This window comes from Micromesistius poutassou (genome assembly GCF_964030765.1).
Source record: "Micromesistius poutassou genome assembly, chromosome: 11".
NCBI lineage: Eukaryota > Metazoa > Chordata > Actinopteri > Gadiformes > Gadidae > Micromesistius > Micromesistius poutassou.
Window position 1 is genome coordinate 2,044,798 of NC_140281.1, and position 18,029 is coordinate 2,062,826.

Here is an 18,029-nt window from a genome sequence, read left to right on the forward strand (position 1 = left end):
TTAACCTAGCTCGAGCTGAATCTGGAACAAGTGTACAAACGGCCCCCATATATTGAATGTCACTGAAGGGAGTTACATTCGTTACATGTGGACAGCGCAGGTGTTTATTTACCAAAGGTGTGCTCCCATTTCCGGGTTGATGAGGCACCTGAGCAGCACGTGACCTCCCCTCCCCGCTACGTGAAGATCGAACTGCAGAGATCACCATACTTTGAACTAACAGATATGCACCGGTAGAAGTGCGTCCAAACGTAATTATTTTTCATAGACGCCGAGGTGATGTTGTGATGTTTCGTCAACGTCGATACAGTTGAATTTGACCTCTTGATTGTAGTGGGGACGTCGAGGTGCCATCTTCAGACCTCCGCCGGCCGGTCTTCAGTGCGGTTCGAATGGATTCTGAGGGTGAGGTGACCATGTTACGTGCATATGAAGTGATGTCTGGAAGTTCACAATACATTTTAATCCAGGCTGCTGGGATTTAAGCTGTTAGGGAAAGCATAAGTAACACGGTAGCCACAGCTCTGTTTCTACGTTTAGATTCACAATTTGCTCAAATTTTCTGTTTAATTGTAGTTTTAGTGTACCATCTTGTGTATCATGACAACATACAAATATTAATGCAATTTGAGCGATTAAAAAAAAGCATTGGCCTTTACTTGGCAATTTTAAGAAATAGATCCTTTATGATAAAGTTATAATAACTTTATAATAATAATAATAATAGCCTATATAATAGACATGAGAAATTATAGATATAAATTACACTTTAATCTTTCATTGTCAGGCCAGAAAGGGCGGGAGGTGAGCCTAAGGCTCTCTCCCCTGGACATCATCATGAACCAGATCCGGAGGAAACGCACGGCCACAGACAGGAAGCCCTCCGCTCGCTTCCTGTCTCGCTCCTCATCATCAGACAAAGTTGTGATCTCTGACCTCAGAGAGACGGATGGTAAAGATGAGCGCGATGGAGCAGCGGACTCGGGTATGGAAGTATGCTCATAATTTCTGATCATATATTCATGGCTGATACCGTTTCACCTACAGTGCTTTCTGTCATCATAACAACAATATTTTGTTGTACTTGTACTTGTACTACTATTCGATTTGCTATAAGGAAAGGCATTTCTGTTCATAACAACATAGATATAATAAACCCAAAGGGTTTCTGGGTTTGAATCCCAATGTCCACAGCCTACATGTAGGCCTCCTTGATCAAGATACATGACCCCTTCCTGCAATGATGTACTTCTCTGTAATTCACTTTTGCTAAAAGTTTCACCAAAATGCAAAATCCAACCCAATAGAAGTTAAAGGCTAGTTCTCCGCTAGGAGGTATGGAGCTGCAGAATACATGTGATGTGTCGTCATCAGACCAGATCAGTGTGTGAAGGCCTGAGGGTTTCTGGGGTTTCCAGGGGTTCCCGAGGCGACGGAGAGCGAGGCAGACCGGGGGTGGGGCCGCCTGTGTGTCTTCCTCCAGAGGTTGGGAAAGAAGGCGGACAGCCGCGCCCTGAACCTGGCTCACTGTGACCTCACCGCCACAGACCTGCTGGAGCTCGGTGAACACAAACACACATGCGCACGCACGCACACACACACACACACACACACACACACACACACACACACACACACACACAATCAAAGGCAAAAACATGTGAATATAACATTTGTGCCACCATCTTTAAGAGCGTTCTTCATCTCTCAAATCCTTGAATTTACACCAGGGGGCTATTGTACAGAACTGTGGATTCCTTTGCGAACACTATTTCCCAACATGCATCACAGCTCGGTCAAACCACACCTGTCAATGGGGCAAGGACGTTTAACTGGCAGGTTTAACGTCCTGCCCCTCTTCATCTCTCGTCAGCCACGTTGCTCCACTGTCTGCCTCAGCTAGAGGAGCTGGACCTCTCCTGGAACAACCTGATTGGTTGCTCCCTGTTGTCCCTGACCTCTCACCTCCAACAAGTGGGCAGGGTCAGAGCCCTCCGGCTCTGCAGCTGCAGGCTGAATGCAGATGACATCACGTCGCTAGGTGAGCGCCATGTGTGGATATGATTATTATCTCAATCCAATAAGCCCTTGAAGAGTGGCAGTTGGTGCACGCGTGTCCACGCACACACACAGCGGCAGCCGTGTGCGTGTTCCAGGTTGTGCAGTTTATTTGTCGTTTTGGGTGTGTTAAGGCGACGCTCTGCCGTCGGTTCCCTTCCTGGAGGTGCTGGACGTGTCCTGGAACGTGGGAGCCGGGGGCGGGGGTATGCAGGGCCTGCTGGGTAAAGTCCCCCCCACTCTGAGAGAGCTGCATGTGCAGGCCTGCCAGCTGACTGCCGTGGACGCCTCTCAACTAGGTGGGTAAAGGATTCTGAAGGGAATATCCAGGGATGCTTACACTTGTGTTGCCTTATTTTCCTCGGGTTCCCTCTAGTTGGTGCACTCAGTTAACACATTTATCCCACGCCAAACTACTTTCCTATTTAGGTCAACCTTAACTATCATTTTAATGTGTGTATGCATGTGGATTGTGATAGGTCCACTCTACTCTCAGATCTCACAGAAGTACAAAGCAGCTCTCCCTCCTCTGTTGAATAATCACTGTTTATCCAACGGTGATCTGGTGACAATGCAAGTATAGTTAAAGGCTTTCAAGAGGAGCTAACCACAGATACATTTTAGACTGCAGGTCCAAGACACTTAACATACAGGACACTTAACAGATGCTTCACAGGACACTTAACAGTGCCCTCATCCGTTCCTTCTGGTCACTGCATGTCGGGGGTGTGTGTTGTGATTGTGACTGCGTCTCTCCAGGGGACATGGTGGGCACCTTGCCCAGGCTGTGTGTCCTTGACGTGTCGGGAAACCCGCTACTTGCTGAGGACACCCAGGAGTCAGACCCTGAAGGGTTTGGACAGCTGGTGGACTCGCTCTCCCACGCCCCCTGCCTCTCCAGGCTGGTACTGCAGGGCTGTGGGCTGACGACTCGAGGTCTCAAATCTCTTGGTACGAAACATACATCATTATTATTACTAGTAAAGGCGTTACAACATTAGGATGCTGATTAAGTAATAGACAGTGGTTAGTGTCATTGAATGACTTAAGAGCTGAGAGATTATATGAAAAGGCTGTGTGTGTGTGTGTGTGTGTGTGTGTGTGTGTGTGTGTGTGTTATATACGAGTGATCATGCCTACTCCCTCTTACCCTTTATCGCACCAATATCTAAGACAAATATTAACAGTGAATTAAGCAGCAGATATTGATCTATTAACATAAAAATAAGTATATCTTCTGAAAGCAGCAAGCATCCAGATAGTACACAGGTAGAGTTCCCTCGCATTCAATCCTTAATGTGTTGGAGAATAACAATAAGGATTATGAACATGAACCAGCGGTGTCACAGTTTGTCTGGCCTGCGTCCCTGAAGGTGGTACGCTCCACCGGGTCACCGCACTGCGTGAGTTGGACCTGTCCTGTAACAAAGGCCTGTCTGGTGGACTGTCCCAGCTGACGGCTCACCTGGCTCTCCTCACGCGCCTGGAGAGCCTGGACCTGCACCTCTGCAACCTCACCCACACCGACCTGCAGGCCCTGAGTGAGTCAGCCAATCAGAGCCACCGTGGTATTGAGTGAGCAAGGGATTGAGATTCACAGAGTAGAATCAGGGTCTGACTAAATGAACATCAGGAGACAAATCTGATAATTCTTTCTATCTTTCCTATTTCCTTTTAGGTAAAAATATGCACTCGCATCACAACATGTATCATTGGATGTAATTACTTTCCCAGGCAATTATATTTCATCAAGTCGAAGAGCCACCGGGTATATTTAAAGTGACAGTGTCTCTTTTTTTGTCTCCAGTCCAGGTGCTCCCTTCTCTGGCCCAGTTAACAGAGCTGGATGTGTCGTCCAATAAGGAGGTTGGGGGCGTGGTCCATTCTCTAGTCTCTGCCCTGCCGCTGCCGCAGCTCAGACGCCTGCCACTCAACAGTTGTAGCCTGACTTCAGAGTCCTTCACAGCCTTCGGTAACAACGCAGTACTACCCTTTGATCGCTGATGTTTGATATATTATATTGATATATTATAAATTTTTTCAAATCTATTTTCCAAATGTCCTTACAAATGGCCAAGGATTATATGAGGTACCAGAGGTCAAAGCAAAGTCTTAAAAAGTTTCTAATGATCTGATCCTATCATTGAATAATAAACGTGTTTGTGTGTATGTGTGTGTACGATACATGTGCGTGTGTGTGTTTCTAATGATCTGATCCTATCATTGAATAATAAACGTGTTTGTGTGTGTATGTATACATGTGCGTGTGTACATGTATGTGTGTCTGTTGTTCAGCTTTGGCTGTGCCGTACCTCAGCAGCGTGGACGTTTCCTGGAACAAGGTGGTTGGCGGACGCCTCGCACTGCTATTGGATGCTCTAGAGCCATCAGTCATCCAGGAGCTCCGCCTCTCCAGCTGTCATCTCACCAGTGATGACCTGAGTCACCTTGGTAGCGCACACACACACACACACACACACACACACACACACACACACACACACACACACACACACACACGTATCAAATCATACACACACAGCCCACACATATATAATATACATATACATACATGAGATGCCCACAGATGCACACCATCAAACACATACACGACCTAAACTACATAGACTGGCTGATAACAGCCAGGTTTATTCATTTTATCTGTCGCGGTGTATTTATTTTAATTTGAACTGTACTCATTTTTAATTTTCATACATAGTCTTGTCCCTAATCTTGCATTGTATATTAACTGATGCTGAATGTGGTTTATGAGAATTGTACGTGACTGTTGATTGTGCTTATTTTATCATAATGCTGCCTTTCTTGGCCAGGTCATTCTTGTAAAAGAGATTTTTAATCTCAATGAATTTTCTTACCTGGTTAAATAAAGGATTGATTGATTGATGAATATAATATTTGTAACATTTTCTTGATACTGTAGCATCCACATTAGGATTGATCCGTGATTCCCTCATCATGTGCAGCTGTGGTGTGTAAGCGGGGCGTGCTCTCCTCTCTGCGGGTGTTGGACCTCTCCTACAACGGCCAGGCGGCGGGAGCAGAGGCCTGGGCCCCGCTCTTCACCGCCGGGGGCCTGGGCTCCCTGGAGGACATGGACCTCAGCCTGCGACCCGCCACCTCCGCGTCCTCCGCGACCTGGCTGCCGTCCCTGCTCTCCTCTCTGCCCCGCCTCCCGGCCCTGACCCACCTGGCCATGCTGCGGTGGAGCCTGGGGGTCCAGGCCCAGGACCAGCTCCACCACTCCCTCAGGAAGAGGGCCGTCCACGTGGAGTGGGACCCCCCCACCGGGGCTGGCGGCCAGGCCCCCCCACCGGGAGATCAGGACGGACCAGAGGAGGCTGAAGAGTAGGCGGGGACAGGGGTTTGATTACTGGGTGGAGGGAAATAAGGGAGGGGTAGAGCAGAATTGTATTTGATAGGTTGAGAGAGTAAGAAGATTTGATTTTTTGAAAGGACCCATATTTGCCAACCAGGTGTGAACGTGATGAGCCAAGCTTTTGCAAAATCAGTCTACCAGCAATGGCCATGAGGCTACCACTGAAATAATTGAGTTGAAGGACAATTATTGCATTAAATCAACAATGCTGATTACTTTGAATGTTGGAAAGGTTTGGGATGTTTTGAGAGTTGATGGATTTACATTCAAAGTTTTACATACATGATTTATACACTTTTCTTGGCTAATAAAAGGACCTGGCAGTCAAAGGAACTTAATTAATTCACTTTGCTGTAATTTGATGCAGCATCGTTCAGTACCTAAAACCGTTTTTTTTGTATTTGTCTTGATTGAAGCACATTTCAACATACTGAGCACTTTAAGAATACTTCTGATGCACACAAAAACAATGAAAGATCACATGGAAATAGGATTTTTAAATAAACGTCCATCTTGTTGCGCACACCGAGCATTCTGTTTTCCGTGTGTTGTGTATATATTATGAAACAGAATTGAAATGAGTGGTGTCAAGATTTATTGTTTTTATTCAGCCAAAAAGTATCAATGGTCGTTATCTCTGATACGACGACAGTAAAGTCCTTCTTCCAGGGTGGGGGCGTTGAGGCCTGGTGACTGGTGGCCTCCCATCCTACCCGGGTATTCTGGCGTAGCGGGGGGGTGTGTCAGGCTGTGTGTGCGGTGAGGGCCAGGGCAGCGTTGGTGGAGGGGCCGCCGTCGCCCCCGTCGCTGGGTGTCCAGTAGTAGTGTCGCCTCAGGCCGTGGAAGACCTCGGCCAGACGCACACACCCGTCCACCTCGTACGGGCTCACGTCCGTGTGACCCGGGACCAGCCGGCCGCTCGCCATCAGCTCGCTGAACGCCTGAACCAGGTGAGAAATGGTGAATAGTGCGTTTGTGTTGGGGACTGTTGTGTGAGCATTTATATGGGGTAGTTTTTGTAAAGTTTGTGTGTGTGTGTGTGTGTATATATTTGTTTATACGTGAATGTATGTGTTTGTGATTGTGTTTCACCTGACAGACGGGCTCATGCAGATGGTTTCCCCAGATGTAGACGTGGGTTAGCGTGCTGTCAGCCTCCATAGCCTGCGCCAAAGCCAGCAGACCCGGGCTTCCTATGTTGTTATTGGTTATGGCGAGCCTGGGAGAAGAAAGAGAGAGGCGGTCTAGAAGAGATGATTCTTGATTTAAATTAGCTTTAAACTACCCCTGTAATTGTAGAATGAATTGGAGGCTTTGGAGCCCTATTCACTCATACAAGCGTCACAACCCTACACATACACACATTCATACACGCACACGTATATAATGTGTGTGTGTGTCCACGTGCCTGTGTGTTTTTATGTACGTTATTGGGTGTGTGTGTTTGTTTGTGTGTTTATGTATGTTGGTGTGGTGCGTGCCTGTGTGTTTACATATATGTGAGTGTGTCTGAGTGTGTGTGTGCCTCACGCCTCGAGGCCACAGGCGGGAGAAGCGATGGCCTCGCTGAGGCTCGCTGCGCCCTCGTTTTCGATCCGATTGGACGACAGGTCCAGGATCTGCAGGGCGCTGTTGCTCTTCAGAACCCCCGACAGAATTTGTGCACCGTCGCTAGACACTTGGTTACTATGGAAACACAGGAGTGCTCATCAATCATTAGGCCTGCATAACAAGATGAACTGAAAATGGACAGAAGGTTTTTACTCAAACAAGTAGAACTCAGTGCATTCTTATTTATATTTACTTGTTGGCTGTTAGCTGGAAATGTAAGTGTGTTGGTGTAACACATTACACCAATTCTTAAGTTGTTACATTGGCTCCCTGTATGTCAGAGAATTGATTTAAAAAATGCTTTTTAAAATGCTGCTCGCCTATAAATCCCTACATGGTTTAGGGCCAAAAGTATATAACTGATATGCTTCCTCTACATAAACCATTGATACTGAATACTTTTGTTTGCTTTAGCTTTCTGCTAAACCATACATGGCAACCTATACATGGCACTTTCTACAATGCTTTTTTCTTGTTGTCTTTTACTTATCTATTTTATTTCATTATTTCATTTTATTGTATGACAATGTTTTTACGTGAAGCACTTTGAGTCTGCCTTGTGTATGAAAAGTGCTATATAAATAAAGTTGTCTTGCTTTGCCTTGCCTTGTTTCATCTCCTGGGCTGCTGCTCGTTGTAAAATTAATGTGCACAGGACGATGAACCAATTTGGCATCTATAGCGTGTAATATATATACGTAATCATGCACTTTGTCACAGGGATTGAGACCAGGGGTGAGTCCGCACCAGCGCAGGTCCAGGTATCGCAGGCTGTGATTGGCTCTCAGCCCCTCGGCTAGCCTCTCCACTCCAGAGTTGGTGAAGGCCATCTTGCCCAGGTGGAGCTCCCGCAGAGTCTGGTTCAACCTCAACATGGCCGACAGGTGCACCGCCGTCTCGTCCTGATGCAGGGAGCAACGTACCGTATAACTCATCACATGTGGGCGCAGGACAGCAAGATGCAGGACGGTTATGAAGGAGATGATGACTTTGTTTAAAATGGGACAATAAATAAATATCTACATAGATATCATAGTAGTAAAAAAAAAAAGTAAAGAGTGACAGGTGGACGTGGGTGTGGTTATGATGCAGTAAAAAGATACCACTAAGAGTGTGTGTGTGTGTGTGTGTGTGTGTGTGTGTGTACCCATGCCTGACAGGAGCGCTGTGTGTACCTGTCGACTGAAGAGTAAGGGTCTGGAGATGTTCAGAGAGAGAAGGCTGGAGTTGCTTTTCAACACGATGGCGAAGGCTATAACACACTGAGTACCCTACACACACAGACAAACCAAACGCACACATCAAATAAAAGAATGACCAAAATGTGTCCTTGTGTCCACCATTTTGACAGTAGGAGGCTGTATGTGTGTGTGCATGTGCGTGCGTGCGTGCGTGTGTATGTGCACAGTACCAGGTCACATTCGGCCAGGTCTAACTCCTGCAGAGTGTGGTTGATCTGGAGCATGCTGGCAAAACACATTCCTCCTCTGTTACCCATCTTGTTCCCTGTCAGTCTGACAGAAAGGAGACGCTGGTTGTGCTGGAGAGAGAGAGAGAGAGAGAGAGAGAGAGAGAGAGAGAGAGAGAGAGAGAGAGAGAGAGAGAGAGAGAGAGAGAGAGAGAGAGAGAGAGAGAGAGAGAAATTAAATTTAATATTCAAACTAGTTTAAATACTATTGTCCTTCTGCAGACACATTCATACAAATAACCGTGTGTGTGTGTGTGTGTGTGTGTGTGTGTGTGTGTGTGTGTGTGTGTGTGTGTGTGTGTGTGCGTGCGTGCGTGCGTGCGTGTGTACTCACGCGCAGGCTCTTGGCGAGTGTTTCAGCTCCGTCAGTGTGTATGTTGTTACCCATGAGGTCCACAAAACGCAGAGTAGATGTCGCATCCTGGCAAAATTAAAACCCCTCTTAAACCATCAATAGCACTAGGTAACCCGCACAGGAATTAAACTGATCACTAACGGAAATGAATAATAAACTGTGTGTCAATTGTAAAGTGTAAATCTTTTTCTGGCTTACCAGAAATATTATGGGTGCAGCAGAAAAGTTTTTAATATTCTAAAATTTCTAAAATTAAATTTTCGTAGTCCAAAACACATGTTATACCAAACTATTGTAGGACTTTCTTAAGAAAGAAAACATAAGAAAGTATACATAGGTCTATTTCTTAGGCTTAAGTGGAGAATAGTTATAGATTAAATCATTGTATCTGAAAACAACTCATGCTGTAATGTACCACTCTTACTTGTATGAGGTAAGCGAGGTGTCTGGCTCCCTCGTCAGAGATATCATTGTACCTTACGTCAAGACCTGCCATTTAAAACACATCATAAGAGCAGACCAGGGTTAATGTCTACGGTTACATACTGGTTGGTTCACTCACTGCTGGGCAGCATGTCTATACATTCATTTACCTGTTGCTCCCGTGTTGCGGAAACATCGCGAGAGGACTCGTATATCGTCGTCGCTCAGTTTTTGTACCCGTTTAAGACGATCGTTCCCCGTCAGCTTGATTGTAACATCTCTATCAAACACATACAAACACAGCTATTGCTACATTTGGCGATTTAACCAAGTTGAATACACAAACGCAGCACGAACCACCCCCCCCCCCCGGGGTATATAGGGGGCCAAATCGGTGATGCTAAAAATGTAAAAGTTAGTATTTTATCAAAAGTAAAAAGTATTCTCTTACGTCGTCGCTGTATCTGTTAAAACTTCTAAAATGTAAGGGTTAAGAGGAATATGGAGCTGGGCGCACAGAGCGCTGTAGAGCAACGGGACGGACATGCTGCAGAGGGGTTGCTATGGCAACAGAACGCAGGCCAGGGTAGAACAATCAAGACATGTTTTACATTTTAATAGACCAAACCTCAGCAGCCGACTCAAAAGCAGATGACAAACGCAAATGTGGTTATGCATTACCAAGGCAATCGGCTAATTAACGTATTATTGCAATTCATTTACAGAATAAACCTTTTTTTGTACAAAACTGACCACGAGATGCACTATGAATCTCTCTACTCACATAGGCCTACAATGACCCGACGAAGAGGCTGAACGTAAGGTTTGAACTTGAAATTAACCAACATGTCTAGTGAACAATTACTCGCAGAACTCACTCCTAAAAGTTTAAAGAGTGATCCAGCTTTTAATTTTTCTTACATGATCTTCCAACTCGGCAAGAAAAAAAACATTTGACTGCTAAATATCAATCAAGCAATGCTACTGGGATAGCTGCAGGTTAGCAACAGAACAGATTCAGCTAAGAACTGGCCAGGGCCACACATCCATGTGGCCTACATGTGTATTGGAAAATAAAAACTAAAACTAAAATTCAGTGGTTTGACGTAGCGAGACGCATGCAGAGTCAGTCTTGCTGTTGTATGGAGGCCCCGGCCTCTGCGTTGTCCAGGGTCTGGATGATCACGATCTCCTGAACACTCTGGGGCGGCGAGGACGGCCGCAGCTGCTCCACCAGCGCGTGCAGTGCGTCCGAGCTGATGGTGGTGGTTTGGGTGTCCTGGCTGGGTTCAAAGGTTACAGAGTCTAGGCCGGGGTCGCCGCCGGTGGTGGTGGTGGTGGTGATGACCGTGTCCGTCTGCTCTACCTTGAAGCACTGCGCCGGGAGGACCCCCAGCGTGACCTTGGGGGTCTGGGGGTCGTGGTGAGGGGGTCCGCCGTCCGAGACGCCCAGCAGGGCCTTGCTGCTCTGGGGCAGCTTGCTCTGGACGAAGGCCACCGGGTGGCTGGAGGCCAGGTACAGCACTGCACAGGGGTCAGGGGATGGGGGGGATACAGACACATACACAGTTAACACACAGATGTTAACTTTGGCCTACAGCATGTACAGCAGTGTGTATTTAAGCAATAGATCACAACAGGCTGTGGAATGTGCTCACGGCGAAATGAAAGTCATAGACACCCTCAATTTTGAAAAAGTCGGAAAAGCATTTTTTTAACGAAACCAAAAATGTAGTCCCTCCTGGCTGCCTGCAAAGTATGCGGCAGTTGCTATGCAACACACTGTAGCGTCCTTCAGGGAGAAGGCTAGAGATGGTAGCTTGGGTCGCCGGCAATTTAGCGTACTTTCGAGCAGTTCACTCACCGTGTGCCTATTGCTTTACAACATTTCCACCCTTTCCAGCAATCAACATATTTGTAGGCTGCAGTGAACTATGCTATTGCTTTTATATATAAATAAACACCAGTTCAAGTTAGGCGCGGAGTGATACGGAACTCTGTAAACTGAATGCGAGTCACAGCTGTGTCTATGTGCTCATTATACAACAGTTAGGAACCAATCAGATCGCTTGATTTAAATTGCCGATTTTATAAACACAGTTAACACACAGACGTTAACTTTGGCCTATAGCACGTACAGCAGTGTGTATACAGGGTTAGAATCAACCGTGGCTGTACCACTACCACTTGATCACTTTACATTCTGTTTACACTTCTGTTACTTATTTTTACTTCTCTTTCTTAGTTATTTTATATATTTTCTATTTTCTATCTATTCTATCTATCTATTTACTTTATATTGTATTGTTGCCGCTATGTGTGTGGTTTGAGGCTCTTGTGTACTTGTACAATAAGAATGTAATAAAAAGCATGTCTGATATATGCGTGTCTGCGTTTAGGAATAATCACTTTGAAAACATTTCAAATAGTTAGACTTAAAATGCGTATCACGCACCAGAATCGTGCATCCCAGTCAGGGTTTATTTTTTTACAATATGCATTTTGTAAAAAATTAGCAATCTTTTTTTTTTTTTTTAAATTACTTTATCAACCCGAGTCGGGAAGCGTGGAGCAGAGATGACGGAGGCAGTATATAGACTTGAAAAAAGCGGATGTTTCCAAATAACAATAGGGTATACCAAACATATTTCACAATAAAAGTCTCCTTGCGTTGCTGACCTGCACGTGCTCTCTCCTTGTGGTGGCGGACCTCGTCTGCGTGGGCCTTCTTCTGGTGCTTCATCATGTTCTTCACACTGGCAAAGCGGTTCCCGCACAGCAGACACTGGACGCTCGGGTTCCCCTCTACACACACACACACACACACACACACACACACACACACACACACACACACACACACACACACACACACACACACACACACACACACACACACACACACACACACACACACACACACACACACACACAATCTAGTTAGTTCATCTGTTGGTCGAGGAATACTCAAAGACAGGAACGACAAAGTCGACAAAATGACTAAAACTTAGAATCTGTGTGCTTGGGGGAATTTAGCTCATTCGTCGTTCATATGACGTTTGGAGCTGGAACTCACCGGGGTGAAGCCTGCGAACGTGCTTCTTCTGCTCCGACGACGTCATGAAGCTGGCATCACAGTGAGAGCACTTGTACGGGGTCACACCTGGCACACAGAAACACGCATCAACATCTTTCTCCAGTCTCTTCCCAGTGACCTGACCAATTAGGGGTCTTTCTTGGAGCTTTTAGGCTATGATGTGTGGGGAAATTAGATAAGTATGATTTGTATGTATTTAGTAATCATATACATCTTTCATTTCCATGCATTGCTACATGCCAAGATACAGGTTAACAGTGTAATTTCACTAATTGTATGATCCTCTTTGTAAGTCCTACTGTGCTATAGAAGAAACTGAGAGGGGCGGAGTAACGCTTGGTTTCTCACCTGTGTGTTTGCGGGTGTGCGTGATGAGGGAGGAGGAGACGGAGAACGACATGCCACAGGTGTCGCACTGGTAGGGCTTCTCCCCCGTGTGGCGGCGCTTGTGATAGGTCAGCGTGCTGGATTGGGCAAACGTCTGGCCACACACGTCACACACGTAAGGCTTATCCCCGCTGTGCAGTCTTCATATTGGGAAACATATTGAAATATTAGATTGAAGAAGTTTTTTTAGTGAGGTGCTTCAGAGCCAAATGATGTGACCAGTCACATTTTCTAATAGGAATCTAACCCCTTACACACACACACACACACACACACACACACACACACACACACACACACACACACACACACACACACACACACACACACACACACACACACACACACACACACACACACACACACACACACCAATGGAACAGACTGTACCTGATGTGCATTTTGTAGTTGGAGGAGGTGGCGAACTTCAGGCCGCAGTGCTCACAGCCAAAGGGCTTCTCCTGGCCGTGGTGCATGCGACAGTGGGCGATCAGCTGGCACTTCTGGGCAAAACACTTGTCACACTGGGTGCAGATGAATGGCTTCTCTCCTGCCATAGAAAGAGGGAGAAAAAAGGAGGGGTGAGGTTGTTTGAATGTCAGCCGAACGGTTCTGCGTTCGAACCACGATGTCCGCAGTAAGCAAGAGACGTAGCCCCTACCGGCTCATCAATGTCATGATAATAACCATCCATAATTCCACATTCAGGTCCACCCCCCCCCCCCCAATGCAAGCGTTTAGAACCAAGACGGCCGCTAGGTGAAGACGGTCCATTGCCGCCCCCCCCCACCCCCGTTGTCTCACCTGTGTGTACGCGCAGGTGCGTCTTTAGCTGCGTGGCCTGTCGGAACGTCTTGGAGCAGAACAGGCATTTGAAGGGCTTCAGCCCGCGGTGGATCTTCATGTGCCGCCGCAGGCTGCTGGCCTCCGTGAACAGACGGCTGCACTCGGTGCACGCCACCGACTTGCGCTCCTTGTCCTCTGGGCTGTGGCTCCTCCTCCCCGACGCGTCGGGGTCCGGCACCCAGTCGCTGTCGCCGTAGTCCAGCCCCGCGTTGCTCTCCTCCAGCTCCTCCTTCTTGCCGACATTGCTGTCGCTGTTGTTAACGTTGTTGTTGTCGTTTGTCCCTTCACCCTCGCCCCCCTCCTCCCCTCCCTCCTTGCCCCCCCCGCCCTCCTCCTCTTCATCTTGCTCCTCCTCCTCCTCCTCCTCCTCTTCGTCGCGGCCTACACGGCTTAGGGCCGGCCTACCCCTGCCTCGCCCCCGGCCCCTGCCTCTGCCTCTGCCTCGCCCCCTCGGTCTGCCGGCCCTCCCCGCGCCGACCCCCCATCGCCCCCTCTTGGCCGGAGGGGAGCTCCGGGACTCTGAGGGGTCCGCGTCGTCGTCGTCCGCGTCGTTGTCGTTCGCGGCGCCGACGCCGCCGTCCCCGACGATGGCCTCACGGCTCGCGGCCGCAGCCCTGCCTCTTCCCCGGGGCCGGCCCCTCCCCCTGCCCCGCCCCCGGCCCCGCCCCCTCCCCTGGTGGCCTCGGCTCACCGGCGTGTCCTCAGGGTCGCTGGTGGGCGTGGTGGTCTCGAAGTCGCTGTAGACCTTGGGCTTGCGGCCCCTCTTCCTGCCCAGGGGCTCCGGGGCGTCCCACCGGGCCGCAAAGGCCGAGCGGCCTCCGGCGCCTTCCTTCCCGCCGTCTTCGTCCTCGTCGTCCTCCTTCTCGTTCCCCTCCCGGTCCTCGCCGTCGGAGAAGAGGGAGGTTCCGGCCTGGGGGTCCGGGCTGAGCGGGGGAGAGGAGCAGGTGGGGTCGTACTCCTTCTCCAGCCCCTCTGGGTTCTCCTCCAGGTAGCGCGTGGCCTCCGGCATGCCCAGGAACACGGCCGCTCCGCGCACGTCCGCCAGCCGGTCTCTGGAACGACAGCGCAGGCTTCACATCACTTTAAGCACACATCATTGGAGTGTGGAGGACGATCGTTACGGGACTCCGATCCCTCGGCAGCTCAAAGCTCCAGAGGACCCTGAGGCCTGCAGGCTTCATGAGGTGGTCCACAGCAGGCAGTATCACTCTCTTCCCACACAGGTGGGTTGGCTTATGGTTTGCGCGTTGCCTTTTTGGACTCGAGTCTTTTGTTTGGTTTTATGTTGTGTTTACAACAAACGACACCTCGACAGCACACTTTCCACTCATCGGTGCACTGCACTCACCACAGACTATACAGATGACCTGTTCTTCTATTATTTCTAATAAATATCTTAATTGATTCTTCTATCATGTGTGGACTCCCGTCTCTGTTGCAATCCCAGAACCTTGTGGTAGCCCATCTAAAATTCTGCTGCATGACTATAATTAGTACAACCGGATGTTTAGACATTTGATGTTCAACCATCCACTTGGAGATGATCATTTCCGTCCCTCGTCCTTACCGGCTGAGGCTCATGTGGCCCGTGTAGACAAACTCCAGAAGCTTCTCTAGGGCGAAGCGGCTGACCTTGTCGGGGTCCAGGGTGGTCAGCCCCGGGCCCCTCTCTGTCTGGGAGGAGAAATACTCGCTGAACGCAGCCAGAATGTTGCGGTGCGCCCGGAACTCCACGTCGCTCACTGCCACGGTGATGTCACACAGGAAGTCCATCTCCCGCTGCTGCAGGAGGCGCTGCAGCAGGAGTCGGCCGTGACTCATTTTGTGCACCATCGTTGTTGCCTGGAGACGCTGATGGTGAGAAGAGATGTGCAAACAATTGAGATTAAGGAGTGATTGAATGATTAAGAGCTGAACTTTGTACTGAAGAGCAACAGCATTGGGTTAGAAGGAGCAACTCACAGCAACAGATGACAATACAACACAAATGAATGTTAACTATTTAGATCAAATATTTGAACCTCTAAGTGTAAGAAAAATATTTTAAAAGCATTTATATGTACGGTATAAATATAAATATAAGCCTATACAGACTATAGCATTTTTTTTATTTTGTTATTATTTATGTATTATATATCTGCAAAGTAATGTTAGTTAATTCACCTCTACAACTAGAACATATGAAAAAGCTTTAAAAGTGATTTGATGTTACATCGTTATGTACCAGTCTAAATGTTTATCAAATGTTACCAATAATAAGCAAATGCTTATTTGATGTAAGCAAATTAGTAACACAAAAGCCCTTGTATTTGCGCAATCCAAATCCTCAACGTAAAAGCTCTTCATCAATGCAGCCAATACTGAAATGTCGCTTTTTAAAAATAAAAGCTCGACCGGTTATCGGGCCTCAACGGAGTGGGTTGTTTGCTAACGTAAGAGTGCTGTCGTGTACTAATTATTGATACATTTGAAGACATGTATGCTAGGTATACTCATATTGAACTATTTATATAGTTGTGTGTGTGCATTAGATAACTTATGCACATAAGCATTGTGCGTAAGAATGCTTTGTTAATGTAAAAATATATTCGACACATGGAAAGCGCGCAAAACATTGTGCTCTTATTTCGAAGGTTGGACGAGGTTTCGTACCAGCAGCCATTTGATGAGTTAAATCGCTTCAAAAACAATCCGAAAACATAAAAGAGAATATGTGATTGCAATCTAGACAGAATGTATTCAAACGCGTGATATACATGTCAAGTGATATTTATATATAGAAAAGTACCTTTTAATATCCTCATTGGGCAGCCATTTTTCGGTTTCGTCAGAGCATCTAGAAGTCTCGCGATAATGAACGTGGTTTAAAGATACAGTAAACAGGGACGTGTGGTAGGGAGACCCACTGGTGAATTTGTGGTCTGACTGGGTCGGTTAGTTGGTTTAACTTTTACAACAAATCGGTGCGTTAATGTTCAACGTCATATTGATTTTCTCTTTAATTTTCTGTGGGTCATAATTGTATAAAGTGTACGCCCAAACACCAGAAAGGGGTCATAAATGTGTGTTTCCCAAACAAGCCATTATCAATTTGTGATTCTGTCTAAATGCAATTTTATGACTTATTTTTATGAATTAAAGAAGATTACCAGAGCTGGTGAATGCGTAATAATATTCTGGAGATTACTGATGAGAAAACATAAATTTGAGCCAAAATTATAAATCAAAATATTTGTATGCCAGCAGATGGCGCAATTTATCCGTTTATGCTACAGCTATCCATCGTATGTACCTTCCTTAGATCACTAACTAGTTCGTGGGGTGAGGGTGAGAAGACTACTACTCTCATTGGTAGAATTACATAACTGACCGGCTACATAGTTTATCCTTTATTGTTATGCATGTAGACTGGAGGCTGGATTTGTGATGTCAATGACTGAGTAGTTTTGTATTAATTTGGTCATGTATTCATTCAAGTATAGTCAAAATAATATGAATATATATATATATATATATATGTGTGTGTGTGTGTGTGTGTGTGTGTGTGTGTGTGTGGATGTATATGTGTATGGATGGATGTATTATTTAATTAATTCATTAATTCATTAATTGATTAACGTATTTCTTTGATTATTTTGTCCATCACTACTAGTCCACTAAATATCACGTAGACTCATCATCCAATCGAAGGGACAGATTCCACGCTTGAAAGCCCTCGATACATTTTGGAAACGTGGGTGGATGCGTCTTAAAACGTCTTCAAACGTCCTAAAACGAGCCAGGAAGCTGGAGTTGGTCTCCCCAGCTGCGCCTCCTCGGGATGTTGACATTATCGAGCACAGCCTGTAGGGTCCAAACGGGACAGGCGCACTTTACAAACCGGTCGCTCTCTCTAGACTCCAGCTTGCTGTGGATTTGAAGCTCGGCGTGTGAGTGTGTGTGTGTGTGTGTGTGTGTTCGTGTGGGTTTGTGTGTGCGTGTTTGTGCGCGCGTGCGTGCGTGCGTGTGTGTGTGTGTGTGTGTGTGTGTGTGTGTGTGTGTGTGTGTGTGTGTGTGTGTGTGTGTGTGTGTGTGTGTGTGTGTGTGTGATAGCCGGGGCAGCAAGCAAGCCCCTAATTGCGCTTCGGACAACAAGCGGTTGCGATATCTTTCAAACGGAATACTTTGGGGAACCCAAGAGAGAACCGGGACAGGGAACATGAACCCCCCGTGTGCGCGCTGCGGGAAGGTGGTGTACCCCACGGAGAGAGTGAACTGTCTGGACAAGGTGAGATGATGCTGCGGAACAAGACGCACGGCTACAAACGGGCTGCCCATCCGTCAGTCGAACACGGATCTTAGGTTATTTGAATGGAAGACAATAAGTTGTTGGTCGCGTAAAAAAGAT

The 18,029-nt window shown here is 47.1% G+C and overlaps 3 protein-coding genes across 3 annotated transcripts; 1 reads left to right on the top strand and 2 right to left on the bottom strand.

Annotated features, from left to right (window-relative positions):
• Positions 1–293: 293 nt before the first annotated feature.
• Positions 294–5,428, top strand: LOC311355369 (leucine-rich repeat-containing protein 31-like; the record flags this gene model as incomplete). Its single annotated transcript, XM_084475133.1, is given in 11 exon segments — positions 294–405; positions 788–984; positions 1,375–1,413; positions 1,415–1,562; positions 1,874–2,041; positions 2,193–2,357; positions 2,818–3,009; positions 3,432–3,599; positions 3,866–4,030; positions 4,354–4,509; positions 5,043–5,428. Coding segments are annotated over 11 exon segments (1,797 nt in total). The 5' UTR covers positions 294–392.
• Positions 5,429–6,192: 764 nt separating this feature from the next.
• Positions 6,193–9,858, bottom strand: lrrc34 (leucine rich repeat containing 34; the record flags this gene model as incomplete). The annotated part of the gene is made up of 10 exons (XM_084475684.1): positions 6,193–6,396; positions 6,548–6,674; positions 6,986–7,141; positions 7,814–7,968; positions 8,242–8,337; positions 8,478–8,606; positions 8,869–8,955; positions 9,314–9,378; positions 9,483–9,592; positions 9,830–9,858. 10 exons carry the CDS (start codon positions 9,856–9,858, stop codon positions 6,199–6,201), a joined length of 1,152 nt encoding a protein of 383 aa, XP_084331810.1. The 3' UTR covers positions 6,193–6,198.
• Positions 9,859–9,920: 62 nt separating this feature from the next.
• Positions 9,921–16,471, bottom strand: mynn (myoneurin). The gene is made up of 8 exons (XM_084474937.1): positions 16,431–16,471; positions 15,210–15,493; positions 13,601–14,694; positions 13,187–13,346; positions 12,758–12,936; positions 12,389–12,475; positions 11,992–12,117; positions 9,921–10,836 (listed from the first exon to the last, which is right to left on the bottom strand). Exons 2-8 carry the CDS (start codon positions 15,473–15,475, stop codon positions 10,439–10,441), a joined length of 2,310 nt encoding a protein of 769 aa, XP_084331063.1. The 5' UTR covers positions 15,476–15,493; positions 16,431–16,471; the 3' UTR covers positions 9,921–10,438.
• Between the last annotated feature and the right edge of the window lie 1,558 nt (positions 16,472–18,029).

What these genes read in the sequence shown, in the direction of transcription:
- mynn (XM_084474937.1), bottom strand. Translation starts at nt 15,475, where the DNA reads ATGGTGCACAAAATGAGTCACGGCCGACTCCTGCTGCAGCGCCTCCTG. An exon ending in CGTTCGCAGGCTTCACCCCG is followed by an intron (nt 12,118 to 12,388) that starts GTGAGTTCCAGC and finishes GTGTGTGTGTAG; the next exon opens with AGGGGAACCCGAGCGTCCAG. An exon ending in CAAGGAGAGAGCACGTGCAG is followed by an intron (nt 10,837 to 11,991) that starts GTCAGCAACGCA and finishes ACCCCTGTGCAG; the next exon opens with TGCTGTACCTGGCCTCCAGC.